This window comes from Cololabis saira, chromosome 11 (genome assembly GCF_033807715.1).
Source record: "Cololabis saira isolate AMF1-May2022 chromosome 11, fColSai1.1, whole genome shotgun sequence".
Taxonomy (NCBI): domain Eukaryota; kingdom Metazoa; phylum Chordata; class Actinopteri; order Beloniformes; family Belonidae; genus Cololabis; species Cololabis saira.
In genome coordinates this window covers 47,210,921-47,230,455 of record NC_084597.1, presented here as the reverse complement: position 1 = coordinate 47,230,455, position 19,535 = coordinate 47,210,921, and the positions used below count along the sequence as shown (strand labels likewise).

Here is a 19,535-nt window from a genome sequence, read left to right as displayed (position 1 = left end):
CCAAACCACCAGTCTGTCCGTTAGTCATGGCAACAAGCTGAACTCTTGTTGCGTAACAAGACTTAAAACTCTGTATCACACTGTCTGGGAAAACACAGATGAAGACATTACATATAATATGACATATAACCATGGCAATGAAGCTGGGTCTGTTCCTCTGAGTTTATCCTGATTTACAGTAAGTTATTTGAGTCACCTTTTCTGTTATTATGCATCATTTATATCAGTGGTTCCCAACCTTTTTTCCTTGGAGCCCCCCCTAGTTGTGTCTAAGACCAGCGAGCCCCTCCCCCCCCAAAAAAAGAGTAAAGTGATTCGTTACAAACCTTTAATTGAAACAAATTAACATTAATTATGTTTTTTTGATACAATTCTCTTTGGTTTACCCTGTATACAATATCTATGCAATATCTGCCTGTCTACCTCACACACATTCTACCTGCTTTTTTTTCTTTCGCACTACTTTTATTTCCATCGCAATGTATATACTGTCCTGTAATTATATTTTCTTTTTTACTTTTTAGTTTTTTACCCCCTTCCCTGCATGTGTGTGTTAAGTTACTGCTGCTAACATGTGAGTTTCCCCATTGAGGGAGTAATAAAAGATTATCTTATCTTATCTCTTATACATATGACTTTGGGGTTTTTTTTCCACTTCATTTTGTGTCACCAATGTTTAAAATCCGCACAAAAAATAATTGCAAGGACATAAAAATATTTCTGAAAAACGTCTCTCAATATGAGAGGGAACATTTGTAACATTTTTCCTTTAACAACCTGTCGGAGTAGTAGTATGATTAAATGTTGAATAATTATATAATACGTTTTTAAGTTTTTATCCTGCTAAATAACTTAGTATTTTAAAATGACCAAAATATATTTCTAAGTGGGTTTATACAGACTTGGATTACTGTATTCCATTAGTTGTGTTATTATGTTTTTTTATTTATTTAACATGCGCAAATATAATTTGTACAACTGCATATCCTCAAAGCAGACAAAGTTTCGCACCCCCCCAGAGATCTCTGACGCCCCTCCAGGGGGGACGTGGCCCCCAGGTTGGGATACACTGATTTATATGATATATTCTCATTTGACTGTTGTTTTTAAATGAAGCACACCAGACTTGATTCATTGACCCTGGAAGGGTTACATTCATGTTTCAGCATTAATGTTTTCACAACGATCACTTCCCTCACAGTAGCCCCAACGGTGTCGAGATTTGGTTGTAATAATTCATGTTTCAAGTTGGCCAGCACCTTGTTGAGGATTTCCTGGTGGGCGGGGGATTATTGTCCTGTTAATTCAGCCACTTTTGGTTAAGCTTTAGCTGTCAGACAGCTAAATACTCTCTCTATAATACACTGGTGTGCCGAGTTCTGTAGCTTCTGAATGCAAATAGTCCAGTGTTTTGCCATCATGTGACTGCAACACAAGCTCAAATGATCACACCTCTACACCTCTACAAGCATAAAGTTGCCCAAGTCATAGCTAAGCTAACTGCACTGCCATGAACTTTAACATTTAACCCATCACATGACACTGACTTTGTGCTGGGACGTGCAGTCCTGAGAAGACTGGTAAACCAAGCTATTAAGTAATATTATTATAAGTATGTGTAATTATGTCTGTAATGATTTATCTCCTCTCTGTTTTTACAAACACGTGAGTGTTTCAAATAGAAGACTGCCAAAAAACCAGCTTTGACTGACACGGTTCAAGTGCTGATGACAGATGACTGCAGAGTATTTCATTAGCAGGATGTGGCTGTTCCTTACTCTCTTCATTTTTCTAAGTGTGTGGGGGGGTACTCAGATTTTCCCACCGGACTTCTGCACTTTGCCTTAGGTTTTTGTTAAATAAACAAAGACTTGATGTCATTTGTGTGTTGTTATTTCAGCGTCCTCTACTTTTTGTTCAGAGCAGGTGCTGCTGGGAGAAACTTGAGCTTGACAAACTGAGTAACTGAGTATCGCTGGATCAGAATTTATGCAAAAGGATTTGAAACAGTTGTACATCACACAGGAACTCCCTCTGTAAGTTTTATTTACCATTTAACGTGTAATACCTAAATTATATTTTATTAATCAAACTTATAAACACAAACCCCCAGTAATTCGTAGCCACACCCTCAGAGGACTGAGAACCCTTTTTGAATATATATTCTGTCATAGGGCTGGGCGATATATCGAGATTTTAATATATAATCCATATATTTTCAAATGCAATATGGTACGAGACAATATCGTTTATGTCGATTTAAAAAAAAAAAAAAAAAAAAAAAGTTATGATTTTGATATAGCTTATTTTGTGACAAATTGACTTGAATTTTATTTGAGATTTGCACAAATGTTTTGTTATTTGCACAACTGACCTCAGTGGAAAAGTCTGCCTGTTACTGTCTACATTGTATTAATTGCACAGTGTATTTTAATTTAATTGTTATGCAGGAAAGGGATATTTGTTTTATTTTATTCAAGAAGCATTTTTATTCTATATATGCAGGCAGTTTATTTTTATTTCATTTGTTTTATACATTTTGATATTGTGCAGACCTCTGTTAATAAAGGAACCTGTGTGACATTTGGCACGAGGCTTTGTATTTTTTTAAGGGTTTGCCTCAGAAAAAAATGAAGCTAACAGAGATGCTATGCTATAATGCTTTGGGGGAAACCCCAATTATGGCACAGAAAAAATATCGATATATATCGAGTATCGCCATTTAGCTAGAAAATATCGAGATATGACTTTTGGTCCATATCGCCCAGCCCTATTCTGTCATAGTAAGAATACAATTCAACTGAGTTTTAAATAGCTGTAAGTCACTGTAAAAGCAGAGTACCTAAAGAACAAAACAATTCCTGATGATTATTTTCACCTTAACACAAACACAAGAGCTGATTTGACCCCAGTAACATGTATAAATGCTTGGGCAGAGAAGCATCGAGAAAAAAGTCAGCAGTTTGACTAAGCAGCCATTTATCCTCTCTCATAAAACCTTTGTTCTGGAGTGTGATGAGAACCCATCAGCACTGGCACCGAGACCAGGCGTTGCTGAGAAATCAGAGGTTTCCTGGAATATGATCAAAGTAATGTACGCGTACAGGTGGGTGTGTGTTTGCTGCCGCACCCTGAACCCTGAGATGTGTTTTAGCTTGTTTCACCTGATTAAAAACACAAAGGGAAAAAAACGAGTTGATGTCATGAGTACAGAGATAGGGAGGACGGACCTTTCCCAGTAAAAATGGACAGTGCCTGGTGGAGTTTCTATGCTGAGCTTCTCCTTACGGGGGTTTCCACCCAATCCTCTGGAGCAGGGGTCAGCAACCCAAAATGTTGAAAGAGCCATATTGGACCAAAAACACAAAAAACAAATATGTCTGGAGCCACAAAAAAATGAAAAGTCTTGTATAAGCCTTAGAATGAAGACAACACATGCTGCATGTACTGTATCTATATTAGTTATAACTGGGGGAAGATTTTTTTTTCATTATGCACTTCAAGAAAAATGTCGAGAAAAAAGTCAAAATGTTGAGAAAGTCGAAATTTCGAGAAAAAAGTCGAAATGTCAAGAAAAAAGTTGAAATGTCGAGAAAAAAGTCGAAATGTCGAGAAAAAAGTCAAAATTTAGAGGAAAAAAGTTGAAATTTCGAGAAAAAAGTCAAAATGTTGAGAAAAAGTCGAAATTTCAAGAAAAAAGTTGAAATGTCAAGATTAATGTTAAAGTAAAATCTCGAGAAAAAAGTCGAAATGTCAAGAAAAAAAGTTGAAATGTCGAGAAAAAAGTTAAAATGTTGAGAAAGTCGAAACGTCGAGAAAAAAGTCGAAATGTCAAGAAAAAAGTTGAAATGTCGAGAAAAAAATCGAAATGTCGAGAAAAAAGTCAAAATTTCAAGGAAAAAAGTTGAAATTTCGAGAAAAAAGTCAAAATGTTGAGAAAAAGTCGAAATTTCAAGAAAAAAGTCGAAATGTCAAGATTAATGTTAAAGTAAAATCTCAAGAAAAAAGTCGAAATGTCAAGAAAAAAAGTTGAAATGTCGAGAAAAAAGTCGAAATATCGAGAAAAAAGTCAAAATTTCAAGGAAAAAAGTCGAGATTAAATAGGAAAGGAAAAAGGAAGAAAAAAGAGAAAAAAGAAAAAAAGGGAAAGAAGAAGAAAAAAAGAAAAAAAAGAAGAAAAAAAGGAAAAAAGAAAAAGAAGAAAAAAAGGCAAAAAGGAGGAAAAAAAGGAAAACAAAAGGTCAGACATTTTTGAAAAAGCTCCAGGAGCCACTAGGGCGGCGCTAAAGAAAGAGCCGCAGGTTGCCGACCCCTGCTCTGGAGTAAACTTATTTCAATTCTCGACCCCAGGTGGGGGCAGGAACATGGATAAAAACAGGAAGCTGTGCCTTAAATCCTCTCTCTTCACCACAACAGAACTTCAAAGTCAACTTTACTGATCTTCCAGTCTATCTCTTCCCCTACTCGTGATGGAGACCCGGGGAGAATTGGACTCGTACACATGAGGCATCGTGTCACTCTCCTTCTCTTACTGAGACCCATTGTCTTAGGTTTCAACAGAATCTGCAACAAAGGGCAGGAGTTCAGCTCAGGGTGACTTGCTGCTGGCCGCGTGGACCAGGACGACTGACCAAAGTAACGGATTGATGATCCGAGCAGTGGAAACATTTCCTGAAGCATCATGAAGCAACCAGCCACGATGTAAGATAATGAAACAGAAAATTGAAAACTGACAGTGGCCATTTGTAATGAAAAGTTGGTTCTCAAAGAGATGGATTAACAGAAGCATGTGCACATACACACACACATGCACACACACTACACAAATGCATGAAAGAACCATTCACTAGTGCTTTCTCTCTCTTTTCTCCCTCTCTCGCACACTGGTACAGGAAGGCAGGCTGGATCCTGTTGTTTTTTCCAGTGAAGCAGAACCTGCTGCCATTATGAGATACCGTGAAACTCCCACAGCCCTGTTTCAGCTCTTTGACAAAATCCCACAAACCAACACTGAGCTGCCTCCCGCCCACTCACACCCTCCAACACCACGATGCAGCAACGGCCTAATGTTACAAAGAGGACGGTCCAGTTTCAAAAGGGATTTGGCTTTAGAGGGACGCAGAAAACACTGAGTATCAAACTTTTTAATGAAAAGAACCAAGACTATCAAGCAGAGTGGAGACTTGAGAAAAGGCTGTTAAAGTTAGTACACGCTGAAGATTTTTGTGTGTGTGAAAGCCATCATATGTGAACATCCCCCATACTGTACATGATCAATTCTGACAACTTTTACAGTTTTTCTTCACTGAGTAATCTCTGAACATAAAACATGAACTATAGTTTTAGGAATTAAGTTTGAAAAACTGAGTCTTATTTTTAGGAATTATAAAACATCACTGTATATTTTCATTTGGGGGTATCTTGGTGAAAGATAGTAAAAAAAAGATATTTAGAAGCACCAGACCAAGATAAAGACATCAGTTTTGTGTAGGGATGGTAATTGAGAACCAGTTCTTGTTCAGAGACAGTTTCCAGTGTCTCAATTCCTTGGAATCCACAAACGATTCCCTTTTCCTTTCCAGTGGACGTAATCACGTAAGTTGTGTAGCTTACATACATTGTGTAGCAATGTGCGTAAGCCAGCAGTCAGTAGTAAACATGGCAGCAAAGCGATATAAACGCTCGAAAGTCTGGTTACATTTCAGTCAAAAAGACGACGACAGGGCAACTTTCAGTACTTGCCACTGTACATTTACAACTACTCTCCATAAAATCTTAATTCTCCAGAACCGTTTTGTAAGACCTGCATCTCGATGTGTCTGGGATGCTACTGCTGCTCCTTTATTTAAAAATCTACAGATTCTTACTATTTATGACATCAACAGTTACCAAACATGCATTTTTCTTTACAAGATATTTTCCTCAGAAGGAAATGTTCCTGAGCACTTTAGGTCATACTTTGCTACAAACTCTCAATTTCATTCCTACTCAACACGGCAGGCCCTCGCCCTACATCCGCCTAAATGTCTGGAATCTAGAAGCCAAATTTTGTTTAGGTTTAGAGGTGTCAAAGTCTGGAATAGTTGGTACCAGATTGCAAACAATTGTAGGTCCCTATCCATTTTCAAAAGTCGCTCAAGAGAGCATTTAATTCAACGATGTAGCCAAGAAAAGCTCTTGCTTTTCCCACTGTTAATGTTTCTTTTGCACTTCATAATCTGTGTTGCCATTTGTTCAGCATAATATTCATATTTTCATGATCATGGGATCATAGGTCTATAGTATTTTTTTATTTTCATTCATGTTCTGCATGCAATTTTTATGATGTATTATTTTTTTTTATTTTATGATTTTGTATCCTCATAACTTTATTGTTAAATGTTATTAGGTGGGGTCTACTGGCTTGCTCGCTCCTCCCTGCACAGTTTCTTTTAACTGCACTTATTTGTGTGATGTTATTTTTTATTGTATGTGCTAAATAAACTAAACTAAGTACTTCCAAGTGGATATTTCCTCAACGTGTTAGGGTAGCAGATTTGCAAAATGCCCAGTTTGATTGGATTAATATCACTGGCTGACATAATTTTATTTTTGAATGCTCAGCTTAAAATTTGAATTTCTATTAGAAAAATGTTGGACATTCTCGTGGAATTGGAACAGAAGAATTTATGTTGTATTTTGTTAATTTCTATGGAAGAATCTTTATTTTATTAAAACTTTATATTGGTGATGCTAATCAACCTTTTATTGTCCTTTTTTTTCCAAATGAGAATCGATAAGGGAATCGATAAAGAACCGACTTGTTAAGCTGAATCGAACATGGAATTGTAATTGTAAAAATCTGATCAACTCCCATCCCTAGTCTTGTGCCATGAATCCTTTCATGTTCCAGACAGATAAACAGTTATGAACTCACTGTGTTCGTATGTTGCTGAGCTCCTGCTCTGTCTGTCTCTGTAGCTGCTGGAGGTGAAAGGTCAGCTCCCGACTTAGAACGGCAAACTTCCACAGTTCTTCTCCTCCTGTGTCCTCCTCACGCAGCAAACCCTGAGATGGAGGAGGTAAAAACAGTTTCAGGTGCTGCCACTGATTTATCAACAGGGGCTGAACAAAGCATCGCAAGTCTGAGAATCATTGGATAAGGGTCTTAAAACTGCACTGGCTCTAAGTGGATCTTTTACTCCAATAATAAGTCATATACAGAATATTGTTAACATGGTAAATGAGCTTTAACAAGCTGGTTGTTTAAAGACATTTTAACACAAACAGTGGTTCTTTGTCCATGATTACTGCAGGATTAACAGTAAAGCATCTGTGATCAGAGGTGTCAAGTAACGAAGTACAAATACTTAATTACCTTACTTAAGTAGAAATTTTGGTTATCTATACTTCACTGGAGTAAATATTTTTCAGACGACTTTTTACTTTTACTCCTTACATTTTCACGCAATTATCTGTACTTTTTACTCCTTATATTTTAAAAACAGCCTCGTTACTCTATTTCATTTCGGCCTTTAAATAAAAACTATCCAGTTAAATTGCTCCATCCGGATAGAGTGAATTTGGTTGTGGTTGTTTCAGATGTTCTTGTCCAGTTTTGTTCTTACATCCGTTCCCTCAGATTCCTGCAACTAAACTTGGATGTACATTCCAATAAAGGTTAGGATAAATGATAACATGCCTCTGAAGTTTGACTTTTTGCACCATTACAATACTTATAGGCAACTAGTCATCATATCTCCTGCTCTCTGAAACACATGTTAATGCTCAATAGTACACATATATGGTTCTTTAATATATTTGCAATTTGCATTATACTAAGATTAATTCATTTTCAATGGCTTTTGTCCTTAATGGCTTTTTTCCCCCTTACATTACTTTTACTTTTATACTTTAAGTAGTTTTGAAACCAGTACTTTTATACTTTTACTTGAGTAAAAAACTTGAGTTGATACTTCAACTTCTACAGGAGTATTTTTAAACTCTAGTATCTATACTTCTACCTGAGTAATGAATGTGAATACTGAAGACACCTCTGTCTGTGATAAGGTACGATGATGAAACACACCATAAATGCTGAGCTACATTAGCTTTTTCGGCTACTTGTGCTGTATGATGCCAATGATTAAGGCTCTGGGACAGGGATTCCCGTAAGATTTTCTTATTGGCATACGTGATGAAAATGGTTTGGAGACCACTGATATTTCCTCCAGTACCACCATGAGGTTCACATGTTTTAATCTGTGATTATTGAACGTTTTCCTAAATAACTCCCAAAGAAACCTCTTAAAAGCTCTCCCCTCAGAACTCCTCCTCCCTCCCTCTGTGCCAGATACAAAATACACGTAATCCTCATGGAAAACTTATGACCATCAGCTGCTGTTTGCTAACATATTAACACAGCAAGCACAATACTTGTGTAACACAAAAACATCCCTCTGTTTATATATTGCCATTTGGATTCACCTCAGTTCTCCCTGTTATCCAGAGCGGTTACTGGGGCATGGCTGTGGACTCTTGTTTTACCAATAATAAGGCACTGTTACTAATTTAAAGGGCTAATTCTGTCCCACCATTTACATCCAATAGGAAAGGCAGATATTATAGCCAGAATACGTCAGTATACAGATGTTGAAACTGGCCAGATGTGCTGTCTGTTTTCATTGCTAGTAAATGAGACGCAGCCATATCCCTAGACCACGGGTCGGCAACCCGCGGCTCTAGAGCCGCATGCGGCTCTTTAGTGCCGCCCTAGTGGCTCCTGGAGCTTTTTCAAAAATGTTTGACCTTTTTTTTCTTTTTTATTTTTTTTTAACTTTTTTCTTCTTTTTTTTTCTTTTTTTCCTTTTTTCCCCTCCTTTTTTCTTCTTTTCTTTTTTTCTTCTTTTTTCCTTTTTTTCTTCTTTTTTTCTTCCTTTTTCCTTTCCTTTTTAATCTCGACATTTTTACTTTTTTCTGAAATTTTTTACTTTTTTCTCAACATATCGACTTTTTTCTCGAAATTTTGACTTTTTTCTCGACATTTCAACTTTTTTCTCAACATTTCCACTTTTTTATCGACATTTCCACTTTTTTAATCGAAATTTTTCCTTTTTTTCGTCATTTCGACTTTTTTCTCGACATTTCCACTTTTTTCACGAAATTTTGACTATTTCCTCGACATTTCGACTTTTTTCTCGAAATTTTTACTTTTTACTCGACATTTCGACTTTTTTCTCGAAGTGCATAATGGAAAAAAAAGAATCTTCCCCCAGTTATAACTAATATAGAAACATGCAGCACGTGTTGTCTTCATTCTAAGGCTGATACAAGTCTTTTCATTTTTTGCGGCTCCAGACATATTTGTTTTTTGTGTTTTTGGTCCAATATGGCTCTTTCAACATTTTGGATTGCAGAACCCCTGCCCTAGACTGAAGTTATTGATATAAAGACAAAACACAAAAGTAAACAATTTCAGCTCTCAACATTCTGTGCTTTCAGTTTAAAGATAATAATAAATCACATTAAGCCTGGTTGATCAGACAGGTAATTACAAATGGACTGGGAAGATGGAAAACGAAAAAAGAAAGCACATAACACCTTAAGATGGAGTTGAAAGAGGTTACATTATTGGGGTTGAGTCTGAACTTGTTAAGGTAACGTGAGTCCTTACGGAGCTGCTGTGGGCTGAAAGACAACAGACCGTCTGAGTCATGCTGGCAGAACATGAAGATCAACTTAATCCAACCCTTCATCTGTCTGTCTGTCTGTGTCCATGTGACTCAGCCCATGAGACAAATTGGCACGATAGTCATACAGCAGCCAAATTATGAGGTTTTTCTCAAGAATAATCTTTTCTTTATCTTCACGGGCTGCATTCAAACTTATAAGTATTTAAGTATCTCATCATAATCATTTAGGGAATTATTGTGACATATTTTTGGAAAATAACAAAGCCCCATGTAAAAGGAGGATCAGATTAACATGATTTATTTACCATGTAAAAAACTAAAAATTACATATATAATGTAATCTCTTATATATGGCTTAATCCTTGCGATTACGAGATTGCAAATTCCTGGCGGGAACGTTTTAGCACATTTGCATTTTCAGCTATCGTGATGATATACAGTCCCATTTACTAGCATTTCACATTTGATTTGGTTGTTCTTTAAGAAAATAAAAAGACTGGAGCTGCCTGAACATGGCCTCGGGAGAGATTAACAAATATGGAAACAAAAATGAAAGAAGAGCAGAAAAAAAAAGAAAAATACTCATAAATGAGAAAAAAAGATCTTGCCACTGGCACGAAGAGTTTTGATAAAAACGAAGGGCCGTTCAGACCGCTAGGAGGAACATAATTAAGACAACATTGAGCAATTGTCCCCAGAGCTGTGAGCTGATATTAGAATACAAATATAAACCTAAAAGAAAACGCTTATCCCAACATTACCATGGACTAAATGGCAATCTGTTATGCTTTCTCTTTTCTTTTAAACCAGACATATCGTGTTAGATTGCAGTAAAACAATTCATATTCTCTCTATGCTTCATATTTCTATGAAAATACTTCATTCTAATTAAATATCATTGATACCTCTGAAGCAGAATTTGTGATTGACGTATTATTGCAGTCATCTATTTCTTTTCTACATCTCATCTATATATTTAATCAAATTAATTGACTGTGAAATACAAAAACTGATGTGTTAGAGGAAAGTAAGTTGTTTTGTTTTTTACCCCTGCTATTTACCAGCTGTTCCTGAGTGATGGGTAACTGTAAGAAGTTAACTTTCTCTTCTATAAGCTGTCGTAGCTTGTCCAACGATCCGGGAAGATCCTCTTTATTTCCCTGAAAATCTGGAGACTTCTAGAGAACAGAAAGAAAAAACAGGGAGTATTTCATCAACCGTCATCGCAGCAAACGTTACATCATAAATGTGCTTCAGGTTTCACAACCAGCAGCTATTGCAACAATCGAGTACTCCTGAGAGTCTGTTACTGGCCCCGGACATTGGTAAAGCATCTACTTGTCAAACGTCTGGTGAGCATCTCTGAAATGGAAAATGTTCAAATCTCTATTTTTCACTCTGTCATAAATTCTGCAACTTGCAACATTTGAACATGCCAGTGTCAACTGGAATATTGTGCAAAAAGCAAATACCTAAACAGGCTCCTGATTTATCAGCAATTTGTTTCATCTATGAGTAATGTAGCCAGACAAGGTCTTTGGAAGAGAGAAAAGGTTAATCATTTAAAATGCATTACGAATATAGCATTCTTAGACCTAACTTTGTGTGTTCTAGTGTGCAGTCCAGCAGCCAACTCTGACCAAACGTAGGTGCATATATACACAGTACTGGAGTTGAGGGGGGATGAGGGGGGATGAGGGGGGATGGCATCCCCCCTGAAATAAAAACGGTCAAAATCATCCCCCCAGTAAAACTTCCATCCTGCCTTTCCATCCCTTAGTCATTTCATCAATGTATGTGGTTTTACTGCTATTTCAACATTTAGAGTCATCACCAGAAAAATAATTTATTTGACAATTTTCACCTGTTTCAAGTAAATTTTCACTTGAAAATCTGCCAGTGGGACAGGATTTATCTTCTCATTACAAGCAAAAAAATATTGTTCCACTGGCAGATTTTTCTACTTATTGAAAATCTACTTGAAACAGGTGAAAATTGTTGGTTTTTCCAGTGATGAGTCTTGTTTTAAGTGTAATGAGATTTTTTACTAAAATGAGACATTTTAACTAGAAATAAGACAAATATTCTTGTTAAGATTGTGAGTTTTTGCAGTGATCCATTTTACTTATCCTGTGAAGGACAGAGTCATATTGATAAGTTCAGAAAAGTGTTTTTATTGTTGTGTTTTGATGTATTTGATGTAAGCCCAGTGGATATTTAAAGCTTACAGAAGGCTGCATTTAACTGCTGCTATGTCATTCCTGCAGTATTTCTGCAGGTGTTTTGGTCACTGCTATTATTTGTAATATATTATATTATTTGTAATCAGCACAAATGATCTGTCCCCATATGATCAAATCCACCATCCCCCCTGATTTTTTTTTACAACTCGAGTACTGTATATACACAATATATATAACTTGTATTTTTTAGAGGAACAGTGTCCCGACAGAAGTGCTTGAGCCTCTGCTTGTGTGTGTGCGCTGGATAACTGCTGGAGTTTCTGCAGCAGTATGCTTGGCAGCAGAGCAACACATGCTAAAATGTCCAGTATAAAATTATACATATACATATACATTATTTCTCTCAAAGCAAAAGAAAAAAAAAAAAGAAAAGGAAAGATCCAGTAAAAGCCAAAGTAGAAACCTTCTTAACATTTTGAAGAAAGTTGTGTAATTACATGTGTATGTGCTTTGGAGTGTGACTTCAGCTATGCTGTATATTGTTTTAAAGAAGGCCCATTGACAGACTGGTAACATTATGTCATTATTTGTTCTTAAAAGACAAAAATCTCATTCATATATAAGGACTACAGATGGAAAGTGGGAAATTAATTTATTTCTGCCAATCGAGTTAATGCACCTACAACATGAGTGGGCAGGGTAAAATAGTGAGTGTTTGTTGTTTAATCAGAAACAATCAAATCAAGTCTTTTTAGTTTTAATCCTTCAGCAGGTGCTTTATGGAGAAGAGAAGAATCGTTCATAGATGACGGAAATAAGACGCCAAGAAAAAGTTGGAATGTATATCATTTAAGTGCAGTGTGATTTTCAGTCAACTCATCAAAGTTCTTTTCTTTTCATAAAAGGTAATTATAAAGTAAGATAGACTCTGATGAATCTGAGATGCTATAATTCTCTCCTCATTACTGCTAAATCCTGTGTCCTGGAAATTATGTTTCTATACGGCTAATTTGTTTTCCTGATTATGTTTCTAAGCAAAACATAACTGTTAAAACAAATTAGTGCTACAGAAATTCAATTTCCAAGAGAGAGAGCTCTCCAGTCAAAATGGCATGACCTCACATCAACTACTGTTTCTAATGAAATCACAAATCAATGTTAAGTGCAAAATGTAACATCGAGCTTTCTAAATGCAATTTAAAGAACAAATGTAAAGAACGACACTTGGGGATAGAAAATGACTCTCCCCGCAATGGGACCTCAGAGCAACTCAGTATGCTTTGTTATTGAAAAGAATCACTGTGGGTTTGTTAGGGAATGCTAAGGAGACACAATTTAAACACACTGACTTAAGCCAAATCTTTACCTCAAGCTACTTGTTAAAAGAGGGTAACCCCTGGAAACGACTCAGCTGCATAGACTGAAAAAAAAAACTGCTCCCAGATTTCTTTATTTTGAAAGAAACCGACAAATTTTGAACTATCTCTTTGGCAAAGTCTTTGTAATTGACTAACTTTTCATTTAGTGAAAGAATCATTTCCTCAGACAAACACACAAGTGGCCATAATTAGAAGAAAAAACTATGGACAGGAAAAATGACGGCCTGACACATACAGTATAGCGCTGCAAGAGCCTGTAGAAATTCTAGACAAAATCCTAAAAATAAATAAATAAAAATCGCATCTAATGTCGTAGGATAGTGCTAAAATATTTATATTTGAGACTAGCTAAATCAAACCTAAATGCAGTCTAATTCTCAGCACGGAAGCTTAACCACAGCAAACTGACCTTCATTGGTAACGCTACAACACAAGCTACACCCTAGATTCATATTTCCTATACATTTTCTCACTGGCAAAACAAAAATCATGTCAACTAATGCATATGAAATGAATCTGGTTAATGTAAGACTTTAGCACAAATACTTTAAAGGTCACCAAAAGACAAAAATTAACAGTCTCCGAGTTTCAGCACAACTTTTAATGAAGACCAAATCTGTGAAATGTTATTAAAAGTACTCACTGCAGGACTTGGAGGGTGGGAAGCGTTCATGACGACAGACAGACTCTAAACTAATTTCCTGCCTGAGTTCAGACCACGGGGTGTTTTTGTGTTGGTACTTGTGTGTGTGATAGTGGGTGGGCTGCTCTGCTGTGTACATGGAGACGACCCTAACGACAACCTTGTAGAGGCAGAAAGAGACGGAGGGGGAGAGAATGTGAGCTGGCCGCTTAAATCCCACCACTGTGGCCAGAGCCTGGCAGGGATTGTGTGCCTGATTGATCTGCTCACTCAAGCTCTTCTTTTCGTGTTGGTGTGAGAGTGTGTGTGTGTGTGTGTGTGTGTGTGTGTGTGTGTGTGTGTGTGTGTGTGTGTGTGTGTGTGTGTGTGTGTGTGTGTGTGAGAGAGAAACGTGAGCTGCAAAAGAAAGCAGTTTGTTCTGTTTGAGAAGTTCCACTAAACTTTCCCAACTTACCTACTGCGTTTAAATATCCACAATGTACCTCCTTAATTAAAATAAATAAATACCATGACGATAACCAAGACATTGCATTGTTTTCTCTGAATTCCCACAGAACTTTCTTGCAACAATGTTTTGTTTCCTCCTGCTGAAACCCAGTTCAGCCAGGAGTGAGGTAGGTAACATTAAACCCCACAGATTTGGTTGACGGGGAAGTACTTGAGTGCAAAAAAGCTTGAGTATACAACAACAGTGAGCAGGCCTAGGATCATCAACAAAGAAAAGTGAAAAATAGAGTACAAAAACATAAAACAAGCTATTTAATAAGTTTGCATGTTCTCCCCGTGCTTGCGTGGATTTTCTCCGGGTACTCCGGTTTCTTCCCACAGTCCAAAAACATGCTAGGTTAATTGATGATTCTAAATTGCCCGTAGGTAGCTGGGATAGTCTCCAGCAGACCCCCGTGACCCTGCAAAGGATAAAGCGGGTATAGATAATGGATGGATGGATGGATGGATATTTAATAACCACTATAGCTCTCCCTCTCTCTGGAGCCATAAGGCCACCAGGCACCGTTACACTTAACCAGAGAGATGCTCCGACAAACAGACTGTAAGACACAGAATACAATCTACACCAACATGAACAATAACAATGTTAGGAGTGCCAGAAAAATTGCAGTTTATTCTTCCAATAGGGAGAGCAAAAATCAAAAGAAAAGAAAAAAATAATTCTTCTACAGTCAAATAACAGCGATGACATACCGGACATTAGCTTAGTTGGTTGACAGATTCCCACGTCAGGGTGTGTCTTGGTGGGGCTTGATGATTTTGGCCGGTCTCCAAATCAGACACTCCTTCAGAAGGAGGTGTAAAATGAGTGTGGAGCCGCCCTGCACACCTGAGGTTCACTCTGCATTCTTGTTGACTTTGTTCCCGACTCTTGACAAACTCAGGTACCAAAACAATGAATGGTTCATCGCCATGCAAGATGCTGACACATTCATGAAACTCTTGAGAACAAAAAATGCTGGAACTAGATGACGTCATCATAGCGATGGCTTTGAATGTGTTACAACATTACATGTAGTCTAACTCAAATTTATGACATTTGACGCTTTCATCGTGTGGGGTCTCTGAATCACATCATTCAATTGTTGATTACCTAGGTTCCTAATTTTCTTTTTGCCAACTCCAGAAGGAAAATAATTTCCCTCTTCGGTCTCTCTTCAATCCAGAAGCCAGAACCGATGCAAAACACAGCTAAGTATGATTATCAACATTTCTGAACCACACCTGCACACGCCTCCAACTCTTGTGCTGGGCACCTCGTTGCTAAGTTTTGAACCACATGCTTCTCCTAAGTGTAACATAGTTGTCCTGGTGCCGGAATGAAGCCAGTAGCAAGTTAAACAGTGAGTCACACAGGATTCACATGATGTTTGAACTGTATCGAGGCCAAATCAAGATCAGGTTAGAAAGATTTCATCCTGGGTTTTCAGGTGAGCATTTCACTTCAACTCATTACCACAATGTCGCTTGTGCTTTTTAATTAATTGTTTTATTTTTTAATCTGAAATGCAAAGCCCCTTCTCCTCCATCTGTGTAGTGACTTTGTCTCTTTGTGGTCATTTTTGCATTTCTCTACTGAGGCCCGGAGGTGAGGCTCTAGAAAGATTTCCATCTCAGCAGAAGGACAACACACTTGGACAACTACAGTAACTATGGACAAGCTCACCTTCAACCAATCACAAAGGATATTTCTGGCCCGTAAGAGGAAACCAGAGCACCTGGACAAAACCTCAGAATACATCACAAACCCCACTGAAGGAAGAAAAAATAAGTTTTGTGTCCTGAAATGTCCTTGATTCTCAAAACAGTCATATCAGCTATGCACCTGTTGTTTATTGTAACTGTGAGAGAGGCGCTTGTTCACCCGGGGTCTCCCGTGTGAACCAAGCCTTAGCTAGAGAACTGGCAGGCGGGGGTTGAAGGGGCAACCCCCTCCACAAGGTGCTGAGTAGAAAGGTATAAAGACGCGAGAGCCGGAAGTCCGGGTTCAGAGTCAGCTGCGGGTCCAGTGCACGGACGCCGAGCGGGTTGATGGCTACTCTGCCTGGACTGTTCCGGCTCTCCAGTCCTTCTGTGTTAAGGTAAGAGGTACATCGCCTAGCCCCTATGTAATTGTCTGTTGCTTTGTCATTTGCGGGGGATAACTTGACACAGAGTTATCCTAGCGAAGGGCAGTTGTGTGTGAGTCTTTTTGTGTGCACTGCTTGCTTGCTAATAAATGTATTCATATCTTATAGCAAAAGCGAGTGCGTGTCTGATTCATTTTTGCACAGCCGACCGCTCTCGAGCCTAAAGTGAGATTTCTCCCAAAACACCCACTCAGAAAGGCAGAGGGCTTTCAAACCAGCAACTTCACATTGGTATAAACCACCTGATCGCCATTTTACTGGTACAGCAAAGTTATATTGTAGTTTCTTTCAGATGACACTAAAAAAGGAAAATCTCCACACAGCCCTACCACTGAGCGCGGTGCGGTGTTATTCTACAAAGCAGTAATCAGCTTTTAACGCTGAAACACCCCAAGAAGGACCTTGAAGGGAACTCCACTTCCACTGATAAGAGTGTTACTTTTCCCCCTTAAAGCATCTGAAAGGAGTGCCTCATTCTTTCCAGATGACACACCAGTGATGCCTTGTTTGGACAAATAATATCATTTAGTCATGTGGAGTTGGTTCTTTACACATAAAGTTATTATTAACATATTATAAACTTTGTCATTTTAAAAGTCTGTGTTTAAACTACAGTTTTGCCTTTTTGGATACGAAAGATAAAACATTTTATTTTACACGTTTTCTTCACGTGGAAAAACAGAGTGAAGAATTGTTCAAAGTGTGAAGCTAAACCTAAAATCGTATTATTATCTGTTATTGACCTCAGATATAGTTACAAAGTGTGAGATAGATACAGATAAGAAGGTCAGAGACCCGTGGACATGCATCGTCAGGATAACAGGTAATGTTATTACTCAGCAAACAGCTCTGTGTGTGGAAATGCTTCTCCCCCGAGCACACCTTGCTTTTGACTCACAGCGTTGGCATGTCGGCTAATGTGTTGATGTACTTTGAACCAGTAGATGCTTCAAAGTGGGAGTCAATGGCCGGAGAGACATCTTGCAGCCTTATTTGATAATCAGGACCTTTTCCTCATGATGGAAACAAGTTTTTAACTACTTGTCAAAGTGTCTTACCAATATAAAGAAGAACGATATCATTCACTGGTAGATCTCACATTGATTGAATCCAGATATATATTTAATGAAGTTTGAAGCATCTGAGTGAAGTTCACAAATGAAATGTCCTGTAAGCTACATTCCTGTTTCACCCAAAGCATTCAAACCAAAATGAAAAACTACAACATTCGGTCCAGTTCAGTTGATTTTGGGATGAGTTGTGTTGTTCCGTCACGGGTATAATCTACTCCTCCCCTCTTGTTTCAGGCGTTCTGCAGGATTTTAAACCCTGTCTCCCACTCAGCAAATGCTTCTGGGAAGTGATAAGACCCATAGGCAATACTCCATTTCATCCCAAAGGAGGTGGCAAGGGTTGAGGTCAGGGCTCTGTGGAGGCTAGTCAAGTTGTTCTACAGTAAACCGGCTCTTTTTTTAGGGCAATGTCCTTTTCTGGGATGGCCCTTCCTCAGATCAGTACATCCTGTAATCCAAACAATCATTAGTTGGGTTTTGATCCAATAAATTCCCATTCATGGTTGAAGCAACTTCAAATCCAAGTCCTCAAATCCAGACATCACAGACTGTTGATACCCTGAAATATTACCCACAGAGGCGCCATCTAAACCAGCATACACAAACACACTGATGAGGTCAGCCAGGCCAAACTGTGTAGTTCACCAGTGATGTCAATGTTTAACTGCAGGGAACTCCAAGAATCTCTGATTCAAACAAAATGATCAGATTAAATTAATATGAGAATCAAAATATTCCCATGCTTCATGGATGAAACATGTCCTATGCAAAGTACAATTTACACTTAGTATACAAAAAAACAGATACAGATACAGCATATATTGTGGCCTCGGTTTACTAAGTAAGGAACGCCCGTAGTTTAATATTTCACCGTCCCATGCAATACTAACTCAAAGACATCTGTGTCAAAGCAGAGGTCCGCTGGTCCTCATTTTAGCTCTGGCAGAACTCATTTTGGATGTAATTTCAGTAGGAACACTTTAAATGAGGATGTTTGGACAGACTACACCAGAATGAATATAACATAATATTAATTAGCATCATAGTTTAGCATATGATAAGTCAGTCAAGCCAAATAGCTAACTTTAAGGTTTTGCAGGTCTGATTAACTAGGCACTAAGGTTCAGGATCATTAAATCAGGTGTTTTTTCTAAGTTTAAGACAATGCAGGGGGAGTCACACAGCCAAGAGCAGAATTACAGGAATAAGACCTTGTGACAAACTGATATTTGCATTCTTCAGCCAGAAGAGTTTGACTTTACATGTTTTCTGGAAGAAATACCAAGGATGCAGCAATATCTGTGACGCAAAACATGGCCTTGGAAACAGCTCGTCTCCTCATAGGCTGCAGTCTGCAAACTCATTATGCCCAATTCCCTGTCAGGTCACGAAGACCTAGAATTAGATAAGCACATCATATCTTATAATTTTTACTCACAGTGGTGAGAAGCCTCGAAAGTACTCTTCAGAAAACCTATGCGTCCCCTCACGGGTGAGGTGGGTGCTGTCCAGCTCTTCTTATAGAACCAACTGCAGAGACATTGTGTCAGTAGGCCTTAGCTGTCAACTGGTGCAGGTGGCCTCTCAGATAGGGTTGCCACCTTTCAGAAATAGAAATAAGGGACACCCGATTTCAGCAGCGCAGGAGCCAAAAAAAAGCCCCAAAACTTCTAAACTGCATAAAAGTGTTTATTTTATATGAAAAAACAAAATGCTTTGATTTAAAGTTTGAAGTACTTTAATAGCATTGAACTTGCATGACTGTACAGACAGCCAACCATATTAGTAACCGAAATATCCTCCTATTCTATGTATGTCCACATCAGCCCAGATGTATAAAATATAGATACAGGTGAAGAATATGGTGTAAAAGTGAATTTATTTCAATAATTCAACTAGAAAATAGTGTAAAAGTTAATTTATTTCAATAATTCAACTAGAATATGG

The 19,535-nt window shown here is 37.9% G+C and overlaps 1 protein-coding gene across 1 annotated transcript in view; it reads right to left on the bottom strand.

Annotated features, from left to right (window-relative positions):
• The window catches only part of LOC133454488 (putative leucine-rich repeat-containing protein DDB_G0290503), a 118,789-nt gene that overhangs the window by 38,680 nt on the left and 60,574 nt on the right, over positions 1-19,535 (bottom strand). Inside the window, exons 3-4 of the mRNA XM_061733213.1 lie at positions 10,733-10,849; positions 6,917-7,047 (exon numbers count right to left, since the gene is read on the bottom strand). Of these exons, the coding sequence (XP_061589197.1) occupies positions 6,917-7,047; positions 10,733-10,849 (248 nt within the window). The remainder of the gene's footprint in view (positions 1-6,916; positions 7,048-10,732; positions 10,850-19,535) is intronic.